At 38.7% G+C, this 25,322-nt stretch overlaps 1 protein-coding gene across 1 annotated transcript in view; it reads right to left on the reverse strand.

Annotated features, from left to right (window-relative positions):
- Positions 1–25,322, reverse strand: part of MIPEP (mitochondrial intermediate peptidase) — a 75,785-nt gene that overhangs the window by 23,549 nt on the left and 26,914 nt on the right. The window contains exons 11-16 of the mRNA XM_084497679.1: positions 19,767–19,920; positions 18,748–18,825; positions 17,487–17,691; positions 14,174–14,283; positions 7,098–7,172; positions 2,094–2,213 (exon numbers count right to left, since the gene is read on the reverse strand). Of these exons, the coding sequence (XP_084353805.1) occupies positions 2,094–2,213; positions 7,098–7,172; positions 14,174–14,283; positions 17,487–17,691; positions 18,748–18,825; positions 19,767–19,920 (742 nt within the window). The remainder of the gene's footprint in view (positions 1–2,093; positions 2,214–7,097; positions 7,173–14,173; positions 14,284–17,486; positions 17,692–18,747; positions 18,826–19,766; positions 19,921–25,322) is intronic.

Genomic DNA, 25,322 nt, shown 5'->3' on the forward strand with positions numbered 1-25,322 from the left:
AACCTATCTGAATGGCAAATACAGACTTCTACAGGATTTTCTGCCCAGTATCCCTACTATTGCAGGACAGGATATTTGATGAGGATAATGGTTTGGTTTACCTTAAAACAGGTATCACTACCTAGATACAGCAGCATTTACTTATTAGGTGTAGTTTACGTTCCTCATTTGTAAGTACTGTAACAAAAAGATGCATACAAATGGTCCTGCTATCTGAGCTGTGTCTCAGAAAGGCAGAAATGCATCTGCTGAAGATATTTGCTGTGATTTTACTTCAAAACATGCATCTGCATGATGAGAATGAAGCCCAAGTACATTTGAAGGATATTTACTAAGTTTACTTGCCTGTAAAGAGCTGTAAGAGGGAATCGAGGTTAATTCTTATCAGTAGATAATAATGCATGCTTGTGCAGCCCTGGCAGACAATGTGACTACAGTAAATCACATTAATGCAGTAAGATCTTCATTAAGGAAGAATTACTTTTACCCAGCACCCCTGAAACTTAAGATACACAAGCCTGACATAATCATTTATAACAGAGTCTGAACCTATAGGAAGCAGGGAAAATTCCCATCATCAAAATATTTTTTCTCTGCCAGCCTTGTATGTTCCTAGCAAAATGACAGATGAAAATAAGAGCTGGTTTGTCTTACCATAGCTCAATGTCACACTCTGAATTGGAAGGAAGGAATATTATCTTCTCTTCACTTAAAGAAACCTGTCACCTACACGGCCTTTTTCTGGATTACAAATTAAACTGCAAGCATATCTTAAGTTTGGAAGAAAAAGCTGCAAAAGATAGCAAGCCAAATTACAGACATGAATTACTCTACAGAGTGCTTACATTTTCATAATGTCTCAGTAAGTTTTACTGAAATTTAAATTATATTAACATTCTTGACTAGACACACTAATTTTACATTCAATAAACGCACAGAACATGGACTTTCTGACAATTCAAACATTCATAGTACTATTTGCTGGGATGAAGTTCCATGCCAAAACTTGTTATTCATATTGAGGCTAAGCTCATTATGAGATGTTACACTCCTTTGAAGGTAACAGCTAAATAAAAAATATTTTAAATGGAACAAAAAACGCAGGCTAACTTCCAACGCAGGGAACTGTTCCATTCACCAGATAACTAACACCTGCAGAGGAATGGTGTAAAGCAACACTTCTTAAAGTGCTAAGATGCCAGACATCTGAAGATACCTTGCTTCCACTCCTCTGGCTTTGCCAGGCCCGCAGAAGCGTTATAGCTTCAATGAGGAAAGGGCTGGATCTGCTAACACCCTTCTCCGAGAATGTGAGTCACATTTTTGGTAAGCAAAAAGAACATTTCCTGAAAAGCAGAAAGCAAAGAAAGGAACTGGGTATTCTGACCGAAGCGTCAAACAGCAATTCAGGCTATGCTCCAGCTGAGAAGTCAGCTCCACACAGAGTAGGAAGTCTCACGACTGTAATCGATGCAAACTGCACCTTCAGATGCTCATGTGTAGTACAGGACAAATGCACTAATAGTCACGATGAAGATCAAAACTATGTAGTTCAATAAAATCAAGACTTTAAGGAACACTCTCAGCCCATTTTCCAGGTACAGCATGAAAGAATAAATGACATGCCAAAAATCACAGCAGTACAGTGAGAAAAGCTCACTTTGAAGTCCTGCTCCACATGACTCTCTTTCACATGCTGACATTCAGTATGTAAAAACCTACAGGCAGTACAGTGCTTTGTTGACTTTTACAAACAGTCCTTTGCAAAGCTAGAATAAACACGGTTGTCAGTGCCTTCCTTGATGAGAAAAAAGGAAGAAGAGGTAATTCAGTTCATCATGGTAAGCTACAGTCATACAGAAGTGTTTATATTAAGTAATGCTGATTTTTACCTAAAAATTACCAACACTCTGGATAAAGTAAATGAAAGAAAGAAAACTTTTTCCACATAACAACACAATAAGCATGTGAGTGTTGGGGTTGGGGGTAGGGGGACAAGCGAGGCTATTAATACACTATTGAAGAAAAGGTGCAGCTTTTGGTACTGTTTTTAGTTGCTTTGGTATGTTGATATTGTGATAATACTCACTCACCGTATTAGGCACATACGGCAATCCATAAAATTTCTCCTGTGTTTCCTTTAAAATTTCTGTCGTTGACTTTTGTAGAGGATGTTTCCCATGGTAGATTTGGTCCAAGGAAGCATAAAAGACCTAAAGAGATAGAAAACGTTTGTCTTTGGCACATGGCTTGGCATTTGACAATCGATCCAATAAATAAATAAAAACACAAAAGAAAGGGAGACGGAGAATAGAGGGAGGGAAGAGTTTAAATCTATATGGTTTTGTAAATCTTCTATTTTTCGATACCATAGAAGGATAGAAATGGGTTTTTGCAGTACACCAGCCCTCACTATCGTGGCCTATCATAAATACATGTTTAGGTCACTGAGACTTAAGCCAAGCTGCTCCAGTGCAAGCTCAGCCTGAGCTCACACTGCAATAGTAAAATATTGTGGCACAGACCTAAGGGCTGTTCACAGGCAATTTTTGTGCACAAGCATGTGAACTCTGGCAGTGCACAGATGCGTGACTGAACAACTGAGGTGTCTGGAGATCAGGAAAGCAGCACAACAGAAAGACTTTTCAGGTCAATTTAGCAAAGAAGAGTGTCAGGCACTTGAACGGCAAATATGAAATAAGATGCAAAGAAGACATCACCAGGGCTCAATTGGTTCCATCACTGGAAAAAAATGAAGCTTTTTTTTTTTTTTTTTTTATGATGATTTCCTGTTGTGTCGAAGTGCTGGAAAGACAGAAGAGGACACCCAGTGCTGTGTAAAATGGTGTTTTGAAGAAGTTTGGTGGATCCAGATACTTAAGCCGAAGTGTTCAGGTCAGGTTATCCTGTGGTAGACAGAATTCATACAAAAATTGACACTAGGGAGCCTCCAAAAACTTTTATGCAAGGGATGAAGCAAATAATTTGGCCAGAGATTCGCGCCCAGTCACACTCCCAGAGAAACTGCAATGCCTTTCCCAATGAGATAAACACATTGCTTGTCTAAGAAATTGCAACCACAAAATGCAGACATTTTATGGAGAAAAGGTTACAGGGATGTTTTATGGGATCTGAAAAATACAACCCCCTCAACCTTTGAAAAAGATTTATTGTGAAATTTGGGTACAAAACCTTTCCAAATTATTTCATAGTTTATTTCAGCTCAACATAGTTTGGGGAGAGCTGGACACAACACGTGCTTAGACCAAAAATGTGAATGTTTCCGAAGGACCATATATATTCCTTCAGTGTGAATAACCCATCTTGATAAATCCATTGGTAGTATTTTCAAGCAACAAGCATGAAAACTGATTTTCAAGAAAAAGTGAGGGTTCTAAAATAAAGGGATGAAGAAACCCCAATATGCAGGAGCTAGTTCTGATTTTTCTGCGTGCTTCCTACATGCCAACGAGGAGAAGAGGTCAGTAAGACCTAAACTCACACAGGTAAGTCATTATTGACATGTTCTGAGGATAATTTCATGAAAATACTGCACCAAGTGGCAAACAATGAGTACTCTTTTTTTTTTTTTTTAATCAAACTTTGCAGGGATATTTTAATTTTTCCATTATATTGATAATACGAAAAACTAAAAATCTAAAGAAAAAAATATACTAACTCATAAAGACTACAGTAGTTTTACTTTTATCTTGCAAGAGAATGAGGTTTGGTAATGTTTTTCCTTGTTCTTTTAACTGTCAAGAGCTAGTCTCCAAAATCTTGGTGTGCCTTTTTTTTTTTAAAACAAAGTTTAACAAGGCTGCCTGCGCTTACAGCAGCAAGGGTGACAGAGTATGACCAACAGTAAACACCATTAACTGGTCTGAAAATTACCTGAACTAACAGTGCAACAGAACTCATTTTCTTCTGCCAGTCTAGGCTCTGCAGGAGCCGTTTCACGCTGACTTCCCTCTCCTGTCCAAAAACCCAAACCAAATACCAGGAACTTCAGCATCTGATCACTGAATGTGGCATCCTGCTTCAGCCCAGCCTTGATCCTCTTTCTTCCAACTCCCTGCTTCGTTAGGACCTGTTTGCAGTTGCTCCTCTGTGCTCCATACAAGATGGAGTGAACTGTGCTGCACAAGACCTTCTCTAAAGTAAAATTTGGAGTCGAGTAGCTTGTGGTCAGAGAGCTGGAGCAAAAGCTCAACTCACAGCCAGGAAGTGGGGAAACAACAGCTGAAGGCCAGTGAAATGGTCTGCCTAAAGAACAATGCAGTAATAGAGAGCAAGGGAAATGAGTCATTAAAGCCAGCTATAAGCTTTCCCCCGATCCTGGCACATGTAAAGCGTGGGAAGCAAGCTATGAGCCAGGCCACCTGGAAAGCACAGTAAAAAAAATCCAGCCCCGAAAATAAACTTGGATGAACTTTATATCCAAAAGCATTCCCATCTATGAACCACAGTTGTGTGTGTTTATGCAGGCCTTTGAAATAGGAAGAGGAGACACATCCCAGGTCCGCAGGATTTTACATGATGCCGCTGAGGAGCATGCTAACACTTAACATTAAGCAGCAGTTAGAAGACGACTTCTAATTTCAGTAAAACCCATTTCCCAAAAGACCTAGAAATATAAAAAGGCCATCAAGTAGTTGTCTCTCTACGTATAGCCTTTCCATTTTGCAGTGACATTGCTATTTATCAGCTTCACTTGATTCTCCAGTTCCTTCTGACTCCCTGCCCACTCATTAGGATTAACATGTAAACAGTTCCGCATTTCCCACTGAAGTTACTGCTGACTTTCTGAAAGACTCTGGGACTTAATCTGCATGGCAAAAGCTTCATGAGAAGATGGATGGATTCTCATCTCTTTCCTCTTGACTAACTGATTACATGAGCTGGACAAAAATAGAGACAGAGCTATAATGAAAAACATAGTGTAATTTCTTATTTTCACATGCCAATAGATGGATTTTCTGAACAGATGACAAAAGAACCTTTAGGCATTTTCCTCACTGCTGAAAAAGAACTGTAAGCATTTTTATTTCTTTTGAAGGCCAAATACTGCATATTATCTAGTCGTCAGTAAACAACATGTTCTTTTCAAAGCCTGGAGAAAAGTTACAAAGAGTCACCATTCAGTCTTTTCAGACTGTACATTTAGTAGTACATGTGTGCTTGGGCACCTGCAGATCAAAATGTTTTTCATCAATGAACTATTTTACTTTTGAATTACCATGAGTAACAATACAAACTTATACAAAAGAACATGTGAACTTTAGATCTGCGATGCAATCAAGTTCTCTGGGACATTTTTTCCTGAATTAATAAAGTAAGTGGCTTTGCCAGCCAGTGTCTTTCGAAATGAGTGCACACTTCTGCAGGCATTTTAACTGGAGTCTCCAAAAACATGGTACTGAAAGTTGAAAATGACTAATATTATTCAGTGTGGCATTGTGGTAGCTTGTCAGGGGTTGAGACCAGATAAAGTTTAGTTACATGAGTGTAACTTGAGGGCAAACAGCTTGCTTAATCACTGCATCATTGCCAGCACCAGCCAGTTACGAGGTGCTGCAGGAATCTGAGCCCACCAGAGATGGCTATTCTCTCCCCACTTCTAAATCTATGGGGTCTGGAGTCACCCAGGGACAGAGCCAGGAGCTACCCCATGGGAGGTGGGAGAAGCACCTGACAGTTAGCAGCTGGGGGTATCGCCCAGCCCAACCCATGAGACCACCACATTGACCCCTTCCTCAGTGTCCGTCTGGAGCTCACCATCTCCCCTGCCACAGGACAGGAGCATTGTGTCACTTGATATCTACCTGTGACTCAGTGTTCTTGTTATACAAGCCCATTTAGTCCACACACAGTCAATATGGCCTCAAAACTTGACAGGATTACAGCAAATACGTATTAGAAGTTGAAAGGAAATCCATCAGATCTCTGTAGAGCTGATATATGGACACAGAATAAAGAACAGGTGCATATGAAGGCACCTGACCATCACTGTGGTGGTTACTAGTCTGCACATTGTCAAATTATTCTGTGTTGGTGGACTTCGTGAATAGAGGTCATCAATTAAGCATCCTCAGTATACATTTTATTTTGATCCAGAATTGTTTTCTTTGCCAAAAAACTCTTACATTGATTAATGATATTATTGACTATATTCTTTCTGAATTCTCATCTTTCTCTCTAGAAAGAGAACCTTTCAGAGCCAGAAGTGTCACACCTGCAGAGAGGGCTCAGTTATTTTCCTGTCACTGAAGTATTGCTTCAGGTTCACGCTGCCTGCACAGCCAACAGTGGCCAGCAAGGAGGACTGCAGCATTGAAAGCACATTTCACAAATCCGTTCAGTTTCACCACTGAAAGATACATGTATACACCACAAACAGTTTAAGCCTGGTTTTGATTAGTTTAACTGACGTGTATACATTTACAGGTCCACACTCAAATATTCTGATTAGTTTTAAATCGCTATAAATTACTGCAGAGAGCAAACTGCAAATATTTAACTAAGTTTTTCTTTTAAATCAACTTCAGTTAACTAGTGCAACTCAAGTTTGTAGACAAGGTTACAAACATTCATGCACTTCTCAAACAGAAAAATTACAAGGGGTTGATTTTGAGAATTGCTTCTTTGCACATCTCAAAAATAATGAAAACCCATTATTAAGGTATGAGCAGAGTTACCTCACCTAAACACTAGGTCAACCGTAGCAAGAAAATTAAATGCTTCTGGCTTAAGGGAAAAGAAAAAAAAAAAAAAAGGAAAAAGAATTACAAAAATCACACAACAGAAGCTTGCAGTATACCAAATGTAGCCAAACTCTCACTGTAAAAAAAACTGGCTGACTGCTATGATGTTACTGATCACATCGGAGAATTACCATAGTAGGACTGAAAAAAATTAAATACTCATATAAGATAATAACCTAAATTCCTTTACTCCCTTTGAAGAAAAGCAATGCTGATAATTCATTTACGGGAACGACTGATCAATAACATCTGCCCTCACAAAATAAAGACTTTTGAATTTAATTACTGCTCCCAACACTGAGAGAGAGAAATCATAGAGGTCAAAGACTGTACCTGGAGTTGCATATCAGCTGCAGCACACACCTTTTTGGACTCACATAGTCTTGACACCATGTTTTTTGGCAGTGGCTTTAAAAAAACAAAAAAGAATATATTTAGAGTTGTTACAAAATTGTTAGTAATGTGCTTACTATTAAAAAAGAACAGATGCAAAGAAAACAGACTCAGAGATACTAAAAACATCTTTGAAGAGCTTTGCATTGAGGAATTAGCAATGAAGAAGGAAATCTCATTTGCTAAAGCATTATGGCAGAAATTATCAGCCATAATTTACAAATTTACATAGCAATCAAGTCTCAGTGTTTGCTCTTCTATAAAATGATTCTACACTCCCTTACGTACTTCTTAAAAATATATTATGACTATAATCTTATGACTATAATTAAAGAACAATAGATGGGGTAGCAAAAGTCCCCTCAGGTCATCTTAGTAAATGTCAAAAGTAGATATTACAACAGATTCTCCTGTTGGTCTTCAAGCACGGCTTATTTTGATTTACACAGATGCCCATATAGCTACCGGAGTTTTCATAACTTCAACTGGGGCAGCATCTGTCCTACCCTTACCCACATAATCCTGTTTGGTCATCTTGGACAGTCAGTGTCTACCTTTTGAAATTTTTAACAATGAGCTTATTCCACATCTACAGCAATGAAACTATCCATGCCAATACAGGCTGAAAGTCAGACAGTTTTCAAGTCATTAAGCAAACTCCTTTTGACTTTCTATCCAGATATCTACAAATACATCCAAAGACTGTTAATGACAGATTTTTAAGAGTATCTGGATATGAATGCATGACCTTACACTTCTTCCACTGCTTCCTGAAGCTTTTCAATACATGTTCTTCCTAGTAAGCACATTCTTTTTTTTTTTTTTTTTGCCAGCAGTTTTATTAACCAAACACATTAAATATGGCTAAAATAACTGTGTTCTTGCTGAAATATTAAAAAAGTTATTACAAATTGTATAATGTAATACAGATGTTTGGTATTATACTGAACTCTAAAAGCATACCTATACTTTTACAGTGTGTTGAAGTGTTTAAGAAATAATACATCAAAGTTTACAGATCTCGATGGCAGAGCTGTATGTTTAGATTCTGTGCAAACGATATGACTTCAAGACAAACAACGTTAATGTTCACAGAATAAAAACCTAACTCCAGGGAAGTTACATGTAAGTGAGGAAAATGTTATCGATTAACTCTGTGGAATCTGGAAGTTAAAGGAGATAAGAAAAACTCTCAAGTTGCACAGCTGTTTTATGCAGTAGCTTGCCAAGGCTTGTAACCTCTTCTCCAAGACAAATGTTAGCTGGGTCAAGAATGGGATAGAACAACACCCACTATTTTGCCTGTCATAAATGTGTGCAGCTGTTAAATTTCAACACAGAGAAACGAACCAATGAACGTAAAGTCTACCCTACCGTGTATCCTTGTTAGGCCAGTATTTACTCTTCCCAAATATAAAAACTGTCTTTCAAATTACAGGATGATTTTGTACTAAAGTAAGAGTAACTGAGCAGTTAGTTCTCCATAGTAATAAAGATGTTAGTGGCTGACTACATTGAGGTTCCATACTGGCTTTAGCATTGTTCCAAAAAGTGTTTAATTATGTAGAAAAGTTCTACAAGCAAGAAGTAAAATAGAAAAAACATTAGAAATGGTAAAAAGTATGTTGGCTGGGCAATTCTTCTCCTGGTTCTATGAACATGTCTGGTTTTATCCCCTTACACAGGCTGAGTGAGGCATGTACTTCATCTTGAAGCTAAGGCACATGTGGGTTTGCAATAACAGCCTCAGCTCTCATGGGAGAAAACAGTGTGTAAGGAAACCTATGCAATTTTGAACATATTTTGTTATTAAATATTGAACCTATCAACAAGTTTTGGCAGTTTTCTGGATGCTTTCATCTCCTAGTGAAGCAGTACAGTGTGGAGTTAAACAAAACTCATTTCTTTGAGAGGCACTTGTATTCTGGACAGTGAAGCTGGAAAAAAATTGTATGGGAATTTGTAGATTGTGACTTCTCAGTGTGAAAAAGCTAAACTTCCAAAAGCTTGGCAATAGCAAGCATGTGTATTTTACACAGTTATAATTTAAGAGTGTTAAAGCCAAGAGCAATCCTACCAGTAAGGTCAAACCAACTCTTTCAACATAATGGATTTTCAACATTATATTTCTGCTATATTAAATAATGGTAAGAGGAAGCTAAGTGTACAGGCTTTCAGCTAGTACACAAAATAAACAGAACACAAAAACACTCAGACTTCGCTAGTTGGCATTTTGGTAAACCACAATCCCACAGATCCTCACTGAATTGGGAAATTCAAGTTCGCAGTTCACTGGGGCACAGAGCAGCAAGGTTCGGCGGGGTGGACAAACGCTGCTTGCTCCCTGGGAGAGCCAGGCACACCCAGCCCTGCCTGAGGAACAGCTGAAGCAGGTCGAATTCTAAGTGCAGACCTGAGAATTTCTTACATGCTCTGCACACCCAAAAAAAAAAATAGTAATTCACTGTACTGTACTGCAAATAGCTGACCTCAAGCCAGGGAAGACTGCTGAAAAGGCAGCCTCTGCATTTACCCATTTCTTCCTTCTGTCTTCTGCTTATAAGCACCTACCATGTTCTAGACTGAAGTCCTGAGGGGAGACACAGAAATGATCTTTAATGATTTCAGGGTCCTAACTGAAAGGAATGTTCAAAGCTGCCCAGATGTCTGTGCGTTGGAGATGGCTTAGCAGCACCTGCGAAAGACCAACTAAAACACAGGTAATACCAGGAGGCTCCAGGAAACCTTCAATCTTTATTTCAGCCATATGAATACCAAACAAACACAAAATCACAGACCCATTAAGGCTGGAAAAGCCCTCCAAGATCATCTGGTCCAACCGTTGTCTCACCTGTCACCCACTAACCCATGTCCCCAAGCACCACGTCCAGCCTCTCCTTGAACACCCCCAGGGACGGTGACTCCACCACCTCCCTGGGCAACCCGTCCCAGTGCCTGACTGCTCTTTCTGAGCAGAAATGTCTCCTCATTGCCAACCTGAACCTCCCCTGGCACAACTTGAGGCCATTTCCCCTAGTCCTATCACTAGTTACCTGTGAGAAGAGAGAACATAGATCTGCTCTGTCCTGCAGATCAAGCTCTGCAGCCTCAGCAGATTAAAATTAACAGGAAATAACAAATAACTCTTGACAATAACTACAAAAAAAAGGACATGAGAAAGATACCAATTTTCTTTTATTGAAATCAAATAGTGCTAAAGATATAAATGAAAGATATAAATGTTCTTTTGTTTAAGTCAATCAGTGCTAATGATCTGGTGAAAAGTTTAAGGTCTGATCATACTTCACAAGTCAAGCAGAATTTGACACCAGAAAAAATAGTAGCAAAAATTAAATTGAAAGAAATCCTCCAAAACTTATTCCTCCAAAATCTACAGGATTTTAAAATTCAAGATCTCAAGGAATGCCAGAGCGTCAGGCATACAGACACTCTGACGTCTTGAATGTACTAATGAAGATGTACTCTTCTAGCCAACAGAAACTATTTCTCCTTATTGTTACAACTGAGTGAAGAAAAAAGGCATCAGTCGTATTATTTCATCCACCCTGAAAGATGAGTTATCCGATAAAATTAGGCTGTCATCCTCCTTCTGAAAGGAAGGCTTCACAGAACTTTGGCTAAAACTATTTTAATTGAATAACCATTCCATTTTAAAAATTTAAACATTACATGCTTTACTTCAGGTTCCATTTTTCCATCTTTTTATACTAAGTAACCTTAAGACCTTGGCATGAATTTTTCAGCCTGTTTGCCATGGTGGCTAAAGAACAAAATTCCCTGTGTTCTGAATTCTCAAAGCATACTTAACTCCTTACGGCTGTGTAGTAATGGGGACATGTTAAGACTATTTACTATCTGTGGGCTTATTCTTGTAATCATGCTAATACAATGCAGCCTTTGTAATTCCATCTCTGTGAAAAATGAAGTCGGTTCAAATTTGAACAGCTGAAATACTGGCCTTTGTTCAAGAGAGCCTCCAAAGACACACAAGCTTAAAATGATTTAGCGCAACAGACCTACCACATATCTGCATTTAACAAACAAAATTGAACAAACACAGTGGTACCGAATGGTACGCGTTCACCAGATTGTCTGCTGCACATTGTTCCAACCTCCTTCTGGTGTGGCTTGACTTCACGAGCTTACTCGAGTAATTTGACTTGAGTAACCAATTAACACAGACCTCTCTGTTCACTCTTTTTTCCCTCGAGGATTTTTCACTTTGAGTTATCTTTAACATGAAGGGAAAATTAGATTTGCTACTTTCTTGGAAGAAGTGTTTCAGTGCTGGACAGGTTTTTGAACCAGATTCACAAGACCTGCTCCTGCTCTTCCTGCCAGAAGAACTTGCAAGCTTCTGAGGTCCACAGTACGCAGCAGCAGCAGAGCTATCCAGAATGCACAGAAAGTAGACAGGCTTTCTATAAACTTCAACATATTTTGGATCAGATCCTCATGATCCGCATCTGTACGCATAATGCATTAACATCTTTGAAAGCCTAACCAACACATCTTTTTTTTTTCTGCAATGCTACTTAAACAGTTTTCAACAGTTCATCTGTTTTTACAATCAAAACAGCACATCTTTCCCTTCCTCCTCCCCTAAGCACAAGCACTGACCCTCTGTAAGGACTGCAGCTCAGAACCACTCCTTCTACAATTTGCTTTTATGGTAAAGGCAATCAGAAGCTGGGGCTACACTAGAAAGTATTTCTGACATATTTAGTAGGGGTGTTAAAAATGACACCACCTAATTCACTATGTATATGCAAAAATTACAGCACAGATGCAGCAAGAATGCTTTTTCGAATTGCCTGCAATGCTTCCTCGACAATCTAGGTCAGTAAGAAAACCTCTTCTGTCAACATCCAGAAGAGATTTGTTGGTGTTGTTTCTTGCACAGAAAAGCTCAGCCTCTTTATTCACAGGAAAAGTTCTCATACAGAAGAACATTTGGATGAAATGGCTTTTCAAGTTCCACATTTTAACTGTTCCACCCACCTTCCTTACTCCTACTTGTGGGTGAAGTGGACTCACTTTTCTTTCAAAAAAACTAAAAAACTGGATAAAAAGATGCTGATTAACATTTCCATTTGCACACACAAAAAAAATCAGTCTGGGAATGAACACAGGAAAAGTAAGGCCCACAAGGATTTCTGTGAAGTTGCAAATTTACGAGAGCAGGGATTGTCTGTTCAAAGTACTTTGAAAGATAGACACAACAGATAAAAGTAATTGCTGTAACAATCACTGAATTTCAAGAACAGAAAAATGACTTCAATCTGTTTGTATTTAAATGACAGATACAGAAATCTGGTATCAAATTCTTTTAACTAGCTTAGATGACCAACATAAGCAAAAGCAGATTTATATATGTTGGATAATGGTTTAAAAATACAATCTAAATTCAAAAAAAAAAAAAAAAAGCGCAATTAAATAGAAGCAGTCTAAAGCCCTCAAAAGCCACACAGCACTTTCAGACTCTTGTCCTCATCTTCCAGCGTAATCCATTCTTGTACCCCTTCAAGACTCAATTTCTACATTAAACTTCTGAAAGGGCAAGATTTCACCAGCAATAAATATAAGATTTTTTCTGGAAATGCCAAATGGTACACAGGGCCTGGTTCTATGATTATAAACTGCAACTAAACATGGTTTAGATTTGTTAAGCCATTTTGAAAATACAAAGCCATAAATAATGTTTCACAAATCTCTTTCAGATGTTTTAGTCAAGCTCATTCTCTGAACTCGTATGCAATCAGATTAACTCTACAATGTTTAAACACTACTTGAACTTTATAAAGAACACTAGAAAGCAGTAACTTGGTGTGTGGATTCAAACATACAAATGATGAATGCTTTTGAACAGAGTACTTTCAACCCGTGGGTTTCAAGGAGACTTTCCTAGTGTTCTGCAGAATTGATTGCTCTGTAAAAAAAAAAAAAGCAGATTTACAGAGCAAGTTTCTCAAATAATATCTATTAAAATAGACATTATGCAACCTATTTTTCTAACTAACTCTTACAGCGGAGGCAAACATAATTCCACTTCCATAATACTGACACACATGGAATGCTTACTATTGGATAAAAAGTTGAAATGAAGTGTAACACTATACAATTTAAAAGGCTCTCTTGGTTTTGCATTGATAGCTAGTGTATTCTTCAACCATCACATTTGAGTATATTTGCACCACTGAAATTTGCCTCAATCAAAAGCACTGGAAAAAGATCTTTGGTTATTGTTTACTGATTTGCATCTTTGAAATGTCTGTACAAATATAAATCACGTTATGCTGTCATGCATAAATAATTAAGCAACCATCTAAAGTCACCTTGTTGCAGACAAATGTTTTCTAAATTTCCTATAGAAAGTAAACCCTCGCATTAGACTGGCACAGAATAAATTTATGTAAAAAGGGATCGGAGTTTTAATGCAGAGATTCATGACTGCCAAAATCTACATATCTAATATCCTAAATAAAGCAGTGCCCTCTTCATCACTAAACATTTTAGTCACTACCATACACTGTGTTAAAAATGGGAGTTTTTTAAATGCTGCAGATCATTTCCATGTCTTGGTACCTGAGCTTTATTTTAAAACACAGCTTAGAGAGTTTGATGTGGAACGCCTACTTCAGTCATAACTTACATCTAATTAAACTAAAGCAAGATACAAACCTTCACCTACTACCCTAAGTTTGTGTAGTGTAGAAGCTACACAACCTTTGTAAGAAAAAAGAAGGTTGACAGAATTAAACATGTTACTAGAACTTCAGCTATTAGGATCTGCTATTATTTTACAGATTACATTTGTCTTTCCTGCCATGAGAACAGTATTGTTTTTTCTGAGCAAGTACAATTATAGTATTTGGTTAGTTTATAACTTGTTTTTTCTTTCTATCTTAACAGTATTAACAGCACATGAAAATGTGATTCTTCTCTTGCACGCGTTTATTCCTATTTTCCATATTTCAGACATTAATTTTCCCTACCTGTCCAGTTTTATAATGCCTTGCGAACCGGTTAACCACTCGATAGTCATTTGCAAAGTACTCCATCAAAATTGAGGGAACTTCGGCAAAATCGGTAGAACATCTGGTTCCTAAAGGTAGAATAAGTGAACACATTAGCATTTGCCATTTCCATTAGCACAAATAGTTAACTCTTCCCAAGAGGTTTTGCAACTTTCAGTTTGGACTTTTGGTGAACTTTAATGTTCTTTCATTTATTAAGTCAATATTTTATTTCTATAACATTATTGTACATATTGCCAGAAAAGCTTCATTATAATCCTACACATTTTACTATAAATCACAAAGTAAAACAAAATATTTGAACAGCTGGGTGAGGCACCTTATAAAGCGCTGGATCACACCCTTTTTAAACTAAACCAGACTGCAGCCAAACTGGCCCTACATGAAACACCAAATCTATTTAAGTGTCCTAAACCTAAATCAAACTACAATGTAAATAAAACTCTGCCTTAATCCCATTCACAGTTACAATTTTTGCCTTCCATCTGTTTACTGAGCTTACTTATGCTTTATATTAGCCTCACTTTACAATACAAAGTCATTCATCCAAGGAAAACTCGTGCAGATTGAAGACACGTCCTGCAGTGAGGTAATACCTCTGCCGTTAGGATCTTCAAAAAGCACTCTCCCCAAAACTTTATTTACTCTAATCTTTATCAGCACCTTACACCAGGAAAGTTATTAAGAAGTGTAACACATCACCAAACCAAAGCTGTATTTTTAATTTCTGTATTAAATTTAGGGAAGTACAAATCTGTTCTAATAACAAACCCACTGGGTCATCACATCTATCCCTGTCTGCCAGAGGCAACGTCAACATTTAAAACTAGTCTTAAATGTAAAGTATTTAACTTCTGCTATTCTTTCTTGGAGACTCTTTTTAAAAAATCACTCCTTTGGTCTTTACCAATCTTTCTTTAAGTTTTAATTGAATTCACCATCTGTTTATGTTTTCAGATCCCATGTTCTTTAGTATTAATAGCATTTTGCAGACTATTATTACTTGTTAAATTGACAGAAACTATATTCTCTCTCAGCCATCATTATCCAAAGGAAAACAAAGCCTAAAAGAGTATCCATTGACCTGCAGCTCTTCTCTGTATTTGCTTCAGTTTGAATTCACCTTTAGACCAGACATATGAAACTATGCCCCAGTGCTGCATGCGGTTCACCCATAACTTTCTTAAATCATTCTAATACTTAATTCCATTAGAAACACCTCTGATACAGTTTCAGCGCCCATTTATCCCTTCCACAGACACAGCAGCTACTCATAGTTCTCCATTAACACATACAAATGTTTTTCTGTTCCTCTACCACTGTCGAAATATCCATTTGATAGCAGAAATTCTCCTTGAACTCTTTAAATGCATGACCTGCATTGTGTAGATGTGAATTAGAATTTACTTTTAGCAGTGTGGTATTCAGCCTTCCAGCTCTTGTTGTACAATAACCCCATCATTCCTTTGTGCCATTATATTTCATTAATACTGGCTTTTATTTGTTTGAAAATCATTAATAAAAAGCCTAAACCAAGGCCGGTCCCAAGACAAATGCCTACAAAACACCCTAATGCCCCTCTAGCCTGTATGCTTTCTCTTAATAAAATGATAGAATACTTGCAGTAGCCATTAAAGAGAATTAGATTATCTGAAGGTCGGAAAGGTAAAAGGTTGGGCAGTTATCTGGGATAACTGAGTTCTGCTGTGAAACAACTGTAGGTATTCTCTACTGCATGATAAAATTAAAATGGAATAGAAGCAGTGTTAAAATAAATCTTGAACACACATACATTAAACAAATTATAAATTAATGTAGTAAAATGACAGATTATCTTAAAAGAAAGCACATCTTAAATCCTAAATATACAATATCGTGCAAGTTTGGGGCCCATTAGTAGCAGAAAGGGTTCCTGTATATTTGGGAATGTTAATCAGAAAAGGCAGGGAGGAGTAAGAAAGGTGTAAAATACTCAGCGCATCACTGCTGGAATTTAAAAATTTTGTTCTCACAATAGCCTTTAATCATCTTGTATCCACCCTGTGCCACGCTAGTGCCTCCTCTGGGATGAGCCATTTGATTGTCACACATTCCAATCCCTAAAAAATTGTACTCTGGAGAAACAACACAACTGACCTCTGATGCTGCTTTTGCAATGCTAGCTCTGCACTGAAGTCCCCTAGGAAGCAGGACTGCCTCAGGCAACACTGAAACCCTACACAGGGGCTCACGGAAAGTCTGAGCCTCAAAATGAGCCATTTCCTGCCCCTTCAAGACTTCTTGACATGGTTACGCATGCGATTCACCACAAGAACCCTACCAAAGCAGCTACTTGGGGCATGTATGTACCCCTGGAGATCAGCAAGAGTGAGGCCATGTGTGTGGAAGGGGTGGGGAGAGCAATTAACTGCCTCAAGGCTTCCTATTCAGAGCTTACAATGAAAGAGCATATACAGTGTTTATTTGTCTTCACAACGTCCAGTAATAACATACTTACAAACAGCTTGGCCTATTTTAGTTTTAACTGGAAGATTTAAGAAAGGTTACTTTGTCTTTAGGTGCAAAGTATATGATAACACAGGACGCTAACACAGACTCCCCTTAGTTTCACTTACGTAATATAAAAAAGGTAAAACATAAAATAATGCCTCAGACAAGGCACCTACCATTTCATTATTTTTTTTAATAAATGAATAAATAAATGTCTACTGCAAGTATTTGATTTCCAGCATACTACTACAGAAGATATAAGAAGGTATACCAGGCTGTCTGCAGATAAGAAAAGTAGCATGCCAAGCAGCTTTAGCAAGTACAGCTCTTTAACCCATCTGCCACAACTGCAGGAGAAGGGGCAGGAGCCTGCTAGCTGCCAGCCAAATCACTTCCAACCCAGAATTCATTGTACTTTTACACTAGATACAAGTTTAGTTCAACTTATTTTCAATCTTCTAATTATTCCATTCTTATAAACTCTACATAAGGCAAACATGCAGGAGTGCATCACACCACTACAAAAAAATGATCAGCCAAACAGACAGAAAAAATACAAATGCCTAAATCTTACCAGGAAAGGAAGAATATTCAAGTGTTGTTTTGTTTAGATAATCTGTGGGGAACTGATAATGTATTTTCAATAATCAAAGATATCGAAGTACCAACATGACTCAGGAATTTCTGGATCATCCTTTTGTTTTGTTTGTTTAATTTACTCTCTTCCTCCAGAAATTAAACATTTAACTACAGCAAAAGATCACTCTACTAGATTTCTTACCAGTGACATGTTGGTACCGAGTTCGTCCCAGCATAGAATGCATAGCATGTCCCATTTCATGGAAGAGATTCTCCATCATGCCAGGACTTAGCAGCGTTGGTGCATTCCTTGTTGAAGGGGGCAGGCTAAGCATGAGAACAACTACGGGCAGCTGGTACTCTCCGTTTTCCCTTAGCCTGCCTCCACGAACTGTAAAGTGACAATCCTTTTGGAGGTAAAGGAAACATATGGACAGCCAATGTCATTATGTCAATGATGCTAAAACACTGATTAAAGTATTAAATTAGAATTAAACTATTAAATAAAACCTAAACATTTACTTAAGTACATAAGTTGAATTCAATGATCATTAAAGACTTCTTAAATAACAGTATATTGTTTTGACCTCAAACTTTCAGTATGGTTCTCCACCTTCAATATTTACTTCATATTCATATGGAAACTACATTATAGTATAGAAAAGACTGAGCTTCTTTTAGAAAACAAAATTTAATATTTTTGTTTTAGAATTATCAAACCCTCTCAATTTTCCTAAAAAAAATATCACTAACTCAAAGTTCATTATATATATATAAAAATTATGGACTTGGTACATCAGTGAAGTTTGCTCCTCATTCTTCAGCAGTAACTTCTTTATAAAACACGCTACACAGCATTCACAGTGTATCATGAAATATGAGCAAAACAGAGTATGCTTAGAAAAATACATTAAACTAATGCAGATTTAAAGTTTCTCCACTTACCCCCTCACTCAAGGTGGTAATTTGCCGATGCTTTTACAGAAGTGGTCTTTGTATTGCATTGTGTATTTAATACACTGACACAAGACACGGTCAGCAAGCTTCAACAGTTGGAACCACGTAGAGTTTTAAGTAGAATTTTGAATAAGAATTAGCAGTCATTATGAGCTTTCACCTTTAGAAGCTATTAAAATTTTAAGTTGTTTTTATTACTAAATATTAAGCCAGAAAATAGACATTTGAAAATCTACCATTTTTCTAAGCAGAGTTCTAAGAGATTCATAGTGCCTGTCATTCTGTAGTACCGAGTCTGAGTTCAGCCTACCAGGAGATGTTTTTCAAATGAAAAGTTACTCACAAAAATATTTTACCTATAACCACATTTCAAGTTAGAGACTTTCCATATTTAAATTTATTTATTTCAAGTCCAGATATCTTTTATTAAATTCACGTTGAACACAACAGCCCTAACGCAATGGTCACTGCTCAAACCCGTGCTGAAATCAAATCATAAATATTACCTGATGTGGTTTATCAGGTCGTTGAAAGAAGTCACAGTAGATGTACCCTAGCAAACCTTCAGTTTCATGAACAACAGCCTGAGGAAAAAAAGAAGTATTATTTCCACCATGAAAGCACTGATTTGTGAATTGAAGACATAGTATTCTAATCCGAAGGTTTGTAATTTATAAATGAAAATAAACCAGGAATAATCCACGTCAAAGTTGTTGGCAATGTTAGTTGGAAAAATATATACAAAAGATTTAAAGCTTGTCCTTCCAACTGCAGACATTTCTGCATCTCACTCAAAACTATGCAGTCAGAGTTAGTATTAACAGTACCACTGTCTGTAGCCCCTAAATGACTTCTGAGAAGTTAACAGTGACAGAATTTGATTTATCATGGAAATAAAAATAGGAGACAGTACTTATAAAGTGACCCACAGGATATAAAGAACTGTAGTTCTCTGAGGCTAGCGGTGGAAGAGGAGTGAAGATCTGGTTGTCTACACATGGAGTGAGGATAACAAAAGAACCTGGGAATGAGATGAATAAACTATTGCCCAAGTTTTTATTTCTACCGTCCATTAAAAAGAGGGCAGAAAAATAAAGAGGTAAACATGAATCTAAAAGTAAAAGTGACATAGGAATAAACATTAGAAACAGACAAATAACTGCTAGCATACACACCTACAGCATTCTAGTTACAAACAGTTGCCTACAAATCATAACTGAAAAAAATAGAAGGGTGCATTCAGAGACCACATGAAAGGCACAACAGTAATCTCCGAACAGAGAAACTGATTCTGATTCAGGCACCCTTTGAACAGAGACAAATTTTAAAGGCCATTAAACACCAGCCATATGAAAGGTACTTAGAGCATGAAGCCCTTGAGTTCTAGTTTCAACTAAAATTAGACAGAGATTGTATACTTCTGATAGGTACCCAATTAATTTAAGAAATGACTCATGGCTCTTAAAGGAACATACAATTTTGTCTGACTTCCCTTGGTCATTGCAGATGGAACAAGAACACTTACCAACTTTCGAACATCTTCAGACCAAACTTCTCCTCTCTGTGTTTGTTCAGCATAAAGGGAGATTCCCAGGAGCTGACTGAACAAAGAGTTCAAGCCTTCCATGCAGGCCCCAAGAGAGAAAAATGGACAGTACAAGCCAGGATCAATGTTGTACCTAAGAACATAACAGAAACCCAAACCAGTCAGTTCCAGTCGTTTAACTAAGGTATGTGAACTGCAGTTACCTCCACGTCATAGGATGTGACAAATGGACCAGATAAACCTAACCTAACAAGAGTCTTATTGAGCATGCCTGGCTTTATTTTTCAACCAGTGAAATGGTTGGAAAATGTCCTTTTTATACTGTGGTGCCCAGAACTGCACACAGTACTCGAGGTGAGGCCGCACCAGCGCAGAGTAGAGCGGGACAATCACCTCCCTTGACCTACTAGCGATGCCGTGCTTGATGCACCCCAGGATACGATTGGCCCTCCTGGCTGCCAGGGCACACTGCTGGCTCATATTCAACTTGCTGTCTACCACGACCCCCAGATCCCTCTCTTCTAGGCTGTTCTCCAGCGTCTCATCGCCCAGTCTGTACATGCAGCCAGGGTTTCCCCGTCCCAGGTGCAGGACCCGGCACTTGCTCTTATTGAACTTCATGCGGTTGGTGATCGCCCAGCTCTCCAACCTGTCCAGATCCCTCTGTAAGGCCTTTACGCCCTCATTTGAGTCCACAACTCCTCCAAGTTTGGTGTCATCAGCAAACTTGCTCAAAATACCCTCTATTCCTACATCCAGGTCGTTTATAAAAATATTGAAAAGTACCGGCCCTAAAATGGAGCCTTGAGGGACCCCACTGGTGACCGCCCGCCAGCCTGACGCAGCCCCATTTACCATAACCCTTTGGGCCCTGCCCGTTAGCCAATTGCTCACCCATCGTATGATGTTTTTGTTTAGCTGTATATATATATATATATATATATATATATATATATATATATATATGTAGAGAGAGAGAGAGAGAGAGAGAGAGAGAGAGAGAGAGAGAGAGAGTTTGGGATACCAGATTCAGCAGATGCTGGCTATGATGTTCAGAGATGTGGAGAACACACAGCTCAGACTGAGCATGTCAGACTGACCATGACCACCGTTATGGGTGGCCAGGCTGGACTTTCTGAGGGCCAGTGGCCTGCCCTGGATCAAGTGCCATTCTCATGCCAAGGCTGTGCCACATGACTGACCAGAAAATGGAGCCGGCCTTGGCTGTGGAGAAGGCCAAGCCCTCAGCTAGGACAGAAAAGCAACCAGAAAGCGCTGGTGAGTTGTCTTTCTTGTCTTGTCTTTCCTTGGAGGAACATCACAGAGACTCAGTCAACTCCAACATATGGATCACACCTCAACCTCCAGGGACTTTCTGAACCATGTAGAAACTATCTTACAACGTTAAGCCATGTGAAGATTTTGCTATTTGACTTGGAGTTCAAACCTGGCCAAGCTTCCTGTGGCTAACATCAAGCAACTCGGTATTTTCAGGACTCTGTAGCACAGAAAACACACGCTGGAAGAAGACACCAAGTGTCTGCATGCACACACATAAAGGAAGAAAGAATGAAAAGCAACTACAGAAGTAGCTTAGAGGTGTATGCAGCCAATGCTTGGGCACAAACTTCCCAAGATTCTGACCCTAAAAAGTAAGCAACCTGCGAATGCATCAGGCAAAGGAATGCTTTGCAAACTTAGACCTTACACAAACTGCTCAGAGCTCTTTGGAAACTGTAGTAAAATCAGTACAAGAAACTGCCTGTAGGTATGCATGTACCCTAAAAAATGCTCTTCCTCTCTCAATTTATATACAAAGTCCAAGTCTTACTATGTTCTCGGGGGTCTCAGAGTAAAAATTGTTGTCCTAGCTCTGGAGAATCACAGTCCCTCCTTATCTCCTTTCTTCTTTCATGCTCTAATGCTTGTGCTTCTAAATGGCATGGTAATTAGGCATTGAAACTTAAACATGCATCAGCCGGGCTACAATAGCTGAACACCAAACATTAAAACCACGCTATTTTAAGGCCTATGATCAAAAGGCTTCATCAGAGAAAAGCTGTGAAAGAGTCAGCCAGTCCCTACCCACTTACTTACCCTTCCTCCCCTGCCCACAAAAGAAAAGGGCTGAGAATGAAGCCCATCCATTTGGGATGCTGCCTCTGCCAACGTGCTGCAGCTCCTGCTCAGGATGCAGCTGCACTGTGCCGCCGTGCACAGCAGGGTGGGATTAGCTCCCTAAACCACTGCTCTCGTTCTTGAACCTATCATTGTGTTTTCTTTTATCTCCCACCCTCCTTTTTATTACCTTTATCGCATGTTCTAGCAGCATTTTGCAGCTACTATGGCAACATCTGTTGAAAATTCAGGTATTTTCAACATAACCTGAAAATACAGGTATTTTCAACTTTTCAGAGTTACAGGATTTTGTATATTTTCACACTGCAAGTGCAGGAAGCTAAAGCCTACGTATTTCATTCTAATTTTAATCATATCAGGACAAATAAAATAAAGCAGACTTCGACTCTACCATAGTGACATAACTTCTTCAAGATGTATACCAACACTTAAATACACACTGTACATGTATGCTGTAGCACAAACATTTTCCTCCTTACTCAAGGAAGAGTCATTACACCAAAAGAACAAAAATAAGCATAATATCAATCACATTAAGTTAGATAAAAAGACTAGAAGCACACCTCTAAAAGAAAGCAGAATAGAGGAGTTCGTTTTCCTGTAATAAGCCACAGAAATGTAAAGTACAAAAGACACTGCTTTACATACACAGCCACCCCAGAAGCACAGAATTACAGTGTGTGTGTTGAATATCCTGGGATTTTTAATTTGGGGATTCCTGAGAACTGCAGCTCCTTCAACAGAGGCACTTTTTGAAAAGCTGTACTGGAGAAATCTCAAACGTCTCCAGAACTTTTAAAGCATCTCCCAGTGATCACCTTCTGTTCAGATTGTTACTGTGAAAACTTAAAAGCATCACTAAATGCTGCAGCCCTCATCTCAATCTGCTCTGAAGCTTTCCCCGCATACAGACGACAAGATCTGTTAAAATGATCCTTTTTTAAAAAGAAAAAAAAAATTAAAAAAGAAAATAAAAAGTAACACCTTTCAGCAGTGAGTGATGACAACCTCCGTAATAGATTAGGAGTGTTCCTGTCACATTACTTTAAAATCTTATACCATCATCCTAAACTGAGTTTCTTGTTTGTAATTCAAATAATTGCTTCTGCAACTAGAGACTGATGACCATAAATGAAAAGTTCACTAAAAAAGTACCGTCTTGACATAAGTTTACTGTAATGTGAAGCAGGATTTCTCACATACACCCCTCCAAGGTGACATTATCCTCACTTTACAACTTTTATTTCAAGTTAAATTAAGGATGAAATAATAGGCAATTATACTCCTTTTGTATGACTTTAAAAATTACACACAAAGACCAAGCTGTACACCACCTTTAGCCCTCATTTCAGCCTTGAGCTGAGTAGTAACGAGAACGAGATCTCGACAGAGCTAATTGCGATGAGCAGGATTTATTCCTTCTGGCTCTGTGCCAGTCCTGCTCATCCTGCACTGCAGAGCTGTTCAAATTTCACCGTACTTTGTTTTCGGTTCCAGAAAGGTTTATTAATCCAGGTGCAGCACCAGGCGCAGAGATCACAATGTAGCACTATTTGAGAACCAGGGGAGCAATACAGACGTGCTGAAGTGGTTTCACACAAAGGTTGCCGGAGGGCTTTTTTGCAGAGCTCATTTCCATCAGCCCTACCAGAGCTATGCTGACTCTGCAAAACCCATCTCGGAGCTTCACATCCTCCTCCCCTAGGCATCCAATATCATCCAGGGTTTCCCTGTCATTTCCTTCCTGTCAACTTGGAGAAGAAAGCTGACTGAATTAAAAACTTGAAGAAAGAAACCATACGATGAAATTCTAAAAGCATGCAACTCAAGAAATCAATATTTAACTCCACCAGCATCTCACAGACATAGCAAACCAACAGATTTTCACAGCTCAGGAAATTTGAACGTATAATTTCTACCACTGATTTCAGCTGCAGGAAAATAGGGCATGACAGTGTCCAGAAAATCAAGAACAGCACCTTTGAAAAAAGATTTACAAAATTAAGCCATATTTACAAAGAAATTTCTGAAGAGCAGAAATAGCTTCTGACAGAGTAGCTAATTCTACAAACCAATTCCAGGCACATGAAGGACAAGAAAATCATCAGGAATAGTCAGCATGGATTCACCAAGGGGAAGTTACATTTGACAAAACCTATGAGCTTCTACAATGAAATGGCTGGCATGTGAGATGAGGGGAGAGCAGTGGGTATCGTCTACCTAGAATTCAGTAAGGTTTTTGACACCATCTCCCATGAAATCCTCATAGAGATGCTGACGATGTATGGGTTGGATGGGCAGACAGTGAGGGGTGGATAGAAAACTGGCTGAATGGCCAAGCCCAGAAGGTGCAAAGTCTTGCTGGAAGCATGTTGTCGACGGGAGGAAGACACAGACGCTCAATATGAGTGAACAGTGAACTTCAACTTTAATGGATAGCTCAGTCGCCTTTTATCTAGTTCGAACATAATCAACTCATACATATTGCAAAAACTAAGCTCAGGATTGGCTAACATTTCCCGCTCTTTTCAGTTTGTTCCTCCTTCTTTTAGCCACCGTCCCGCCTTAGGGACTTTCCCCATCGCTCAAGGGCATCGTGTCCTTGATCCTGATTGGCTCTCAGCCAGCTGCGTACGTGCCAGACTCCTGTGAGTTGAGTACGGTACTTCACTAGCCCATTGCCTTTTAACTGCCCAACATCCACATGTCCTATTTCACTTAACCATTCCTCCACAATTCCCCCGTTTTTATTTTGCGCTACAAATACCTTCTGTGAGTTGCTCTAGTTTCTAAGTTAGGCAGTGCAGTTAAAGATTATACGTGCAGTAACTATAATCAATATAATTATAAGTAGAAAGCGAAGTCCCTCTTTAACTAAGAAAACCCATCCACCCATGTTCCCAAAAACAGATTTAAGCCAACCTTCAAACCAACTATCTTGTACTACAATTTTTTGCATATGATCCCTTAACCATTTCAACTGGTCGTGAATTGACTAACCATGGTCGGAAAGATAAAAGCAACACATTCCTTCTACATCTTCACACCCATGTCCCTGAGCCAGCAGTAAGAAATCAATAGCGGCCCTATTTTGCCATACAGCATGTCTTAGACTCTCCATATATTGTGACATTTCAGAAAGAACTTGTGTTGTTACATTTGATTGTTTAACAGCCCAACAAGCAAGCTTATTAATGTTAGTCAAAGCGTGTGCAGTTCCCACACCAGGCACCAAAGAAGCAAAGAATCTTTCTGCTGGACCCCACAATTCTACATCATCATTACAGTCAGAACCCAAAGTTTTTAGTTCTCGTTTAATTCTTCTGCTCCTTGTCGAGTTCTGCCATGAGTGTAAATCTGGAGCGAAAAATGTGAGTCGCCCTAGGTAACACGGTC

This window comes from Aythya ferina, assembly GCF_964211825.1.
Source record: "Aythya ferina genome assembly, chromosome: 1".
NCBI lineage: Eukaryota > Metazoa > Chordata > Aves > Anseriformes > Anatidae > Aythya > Aythya ferina.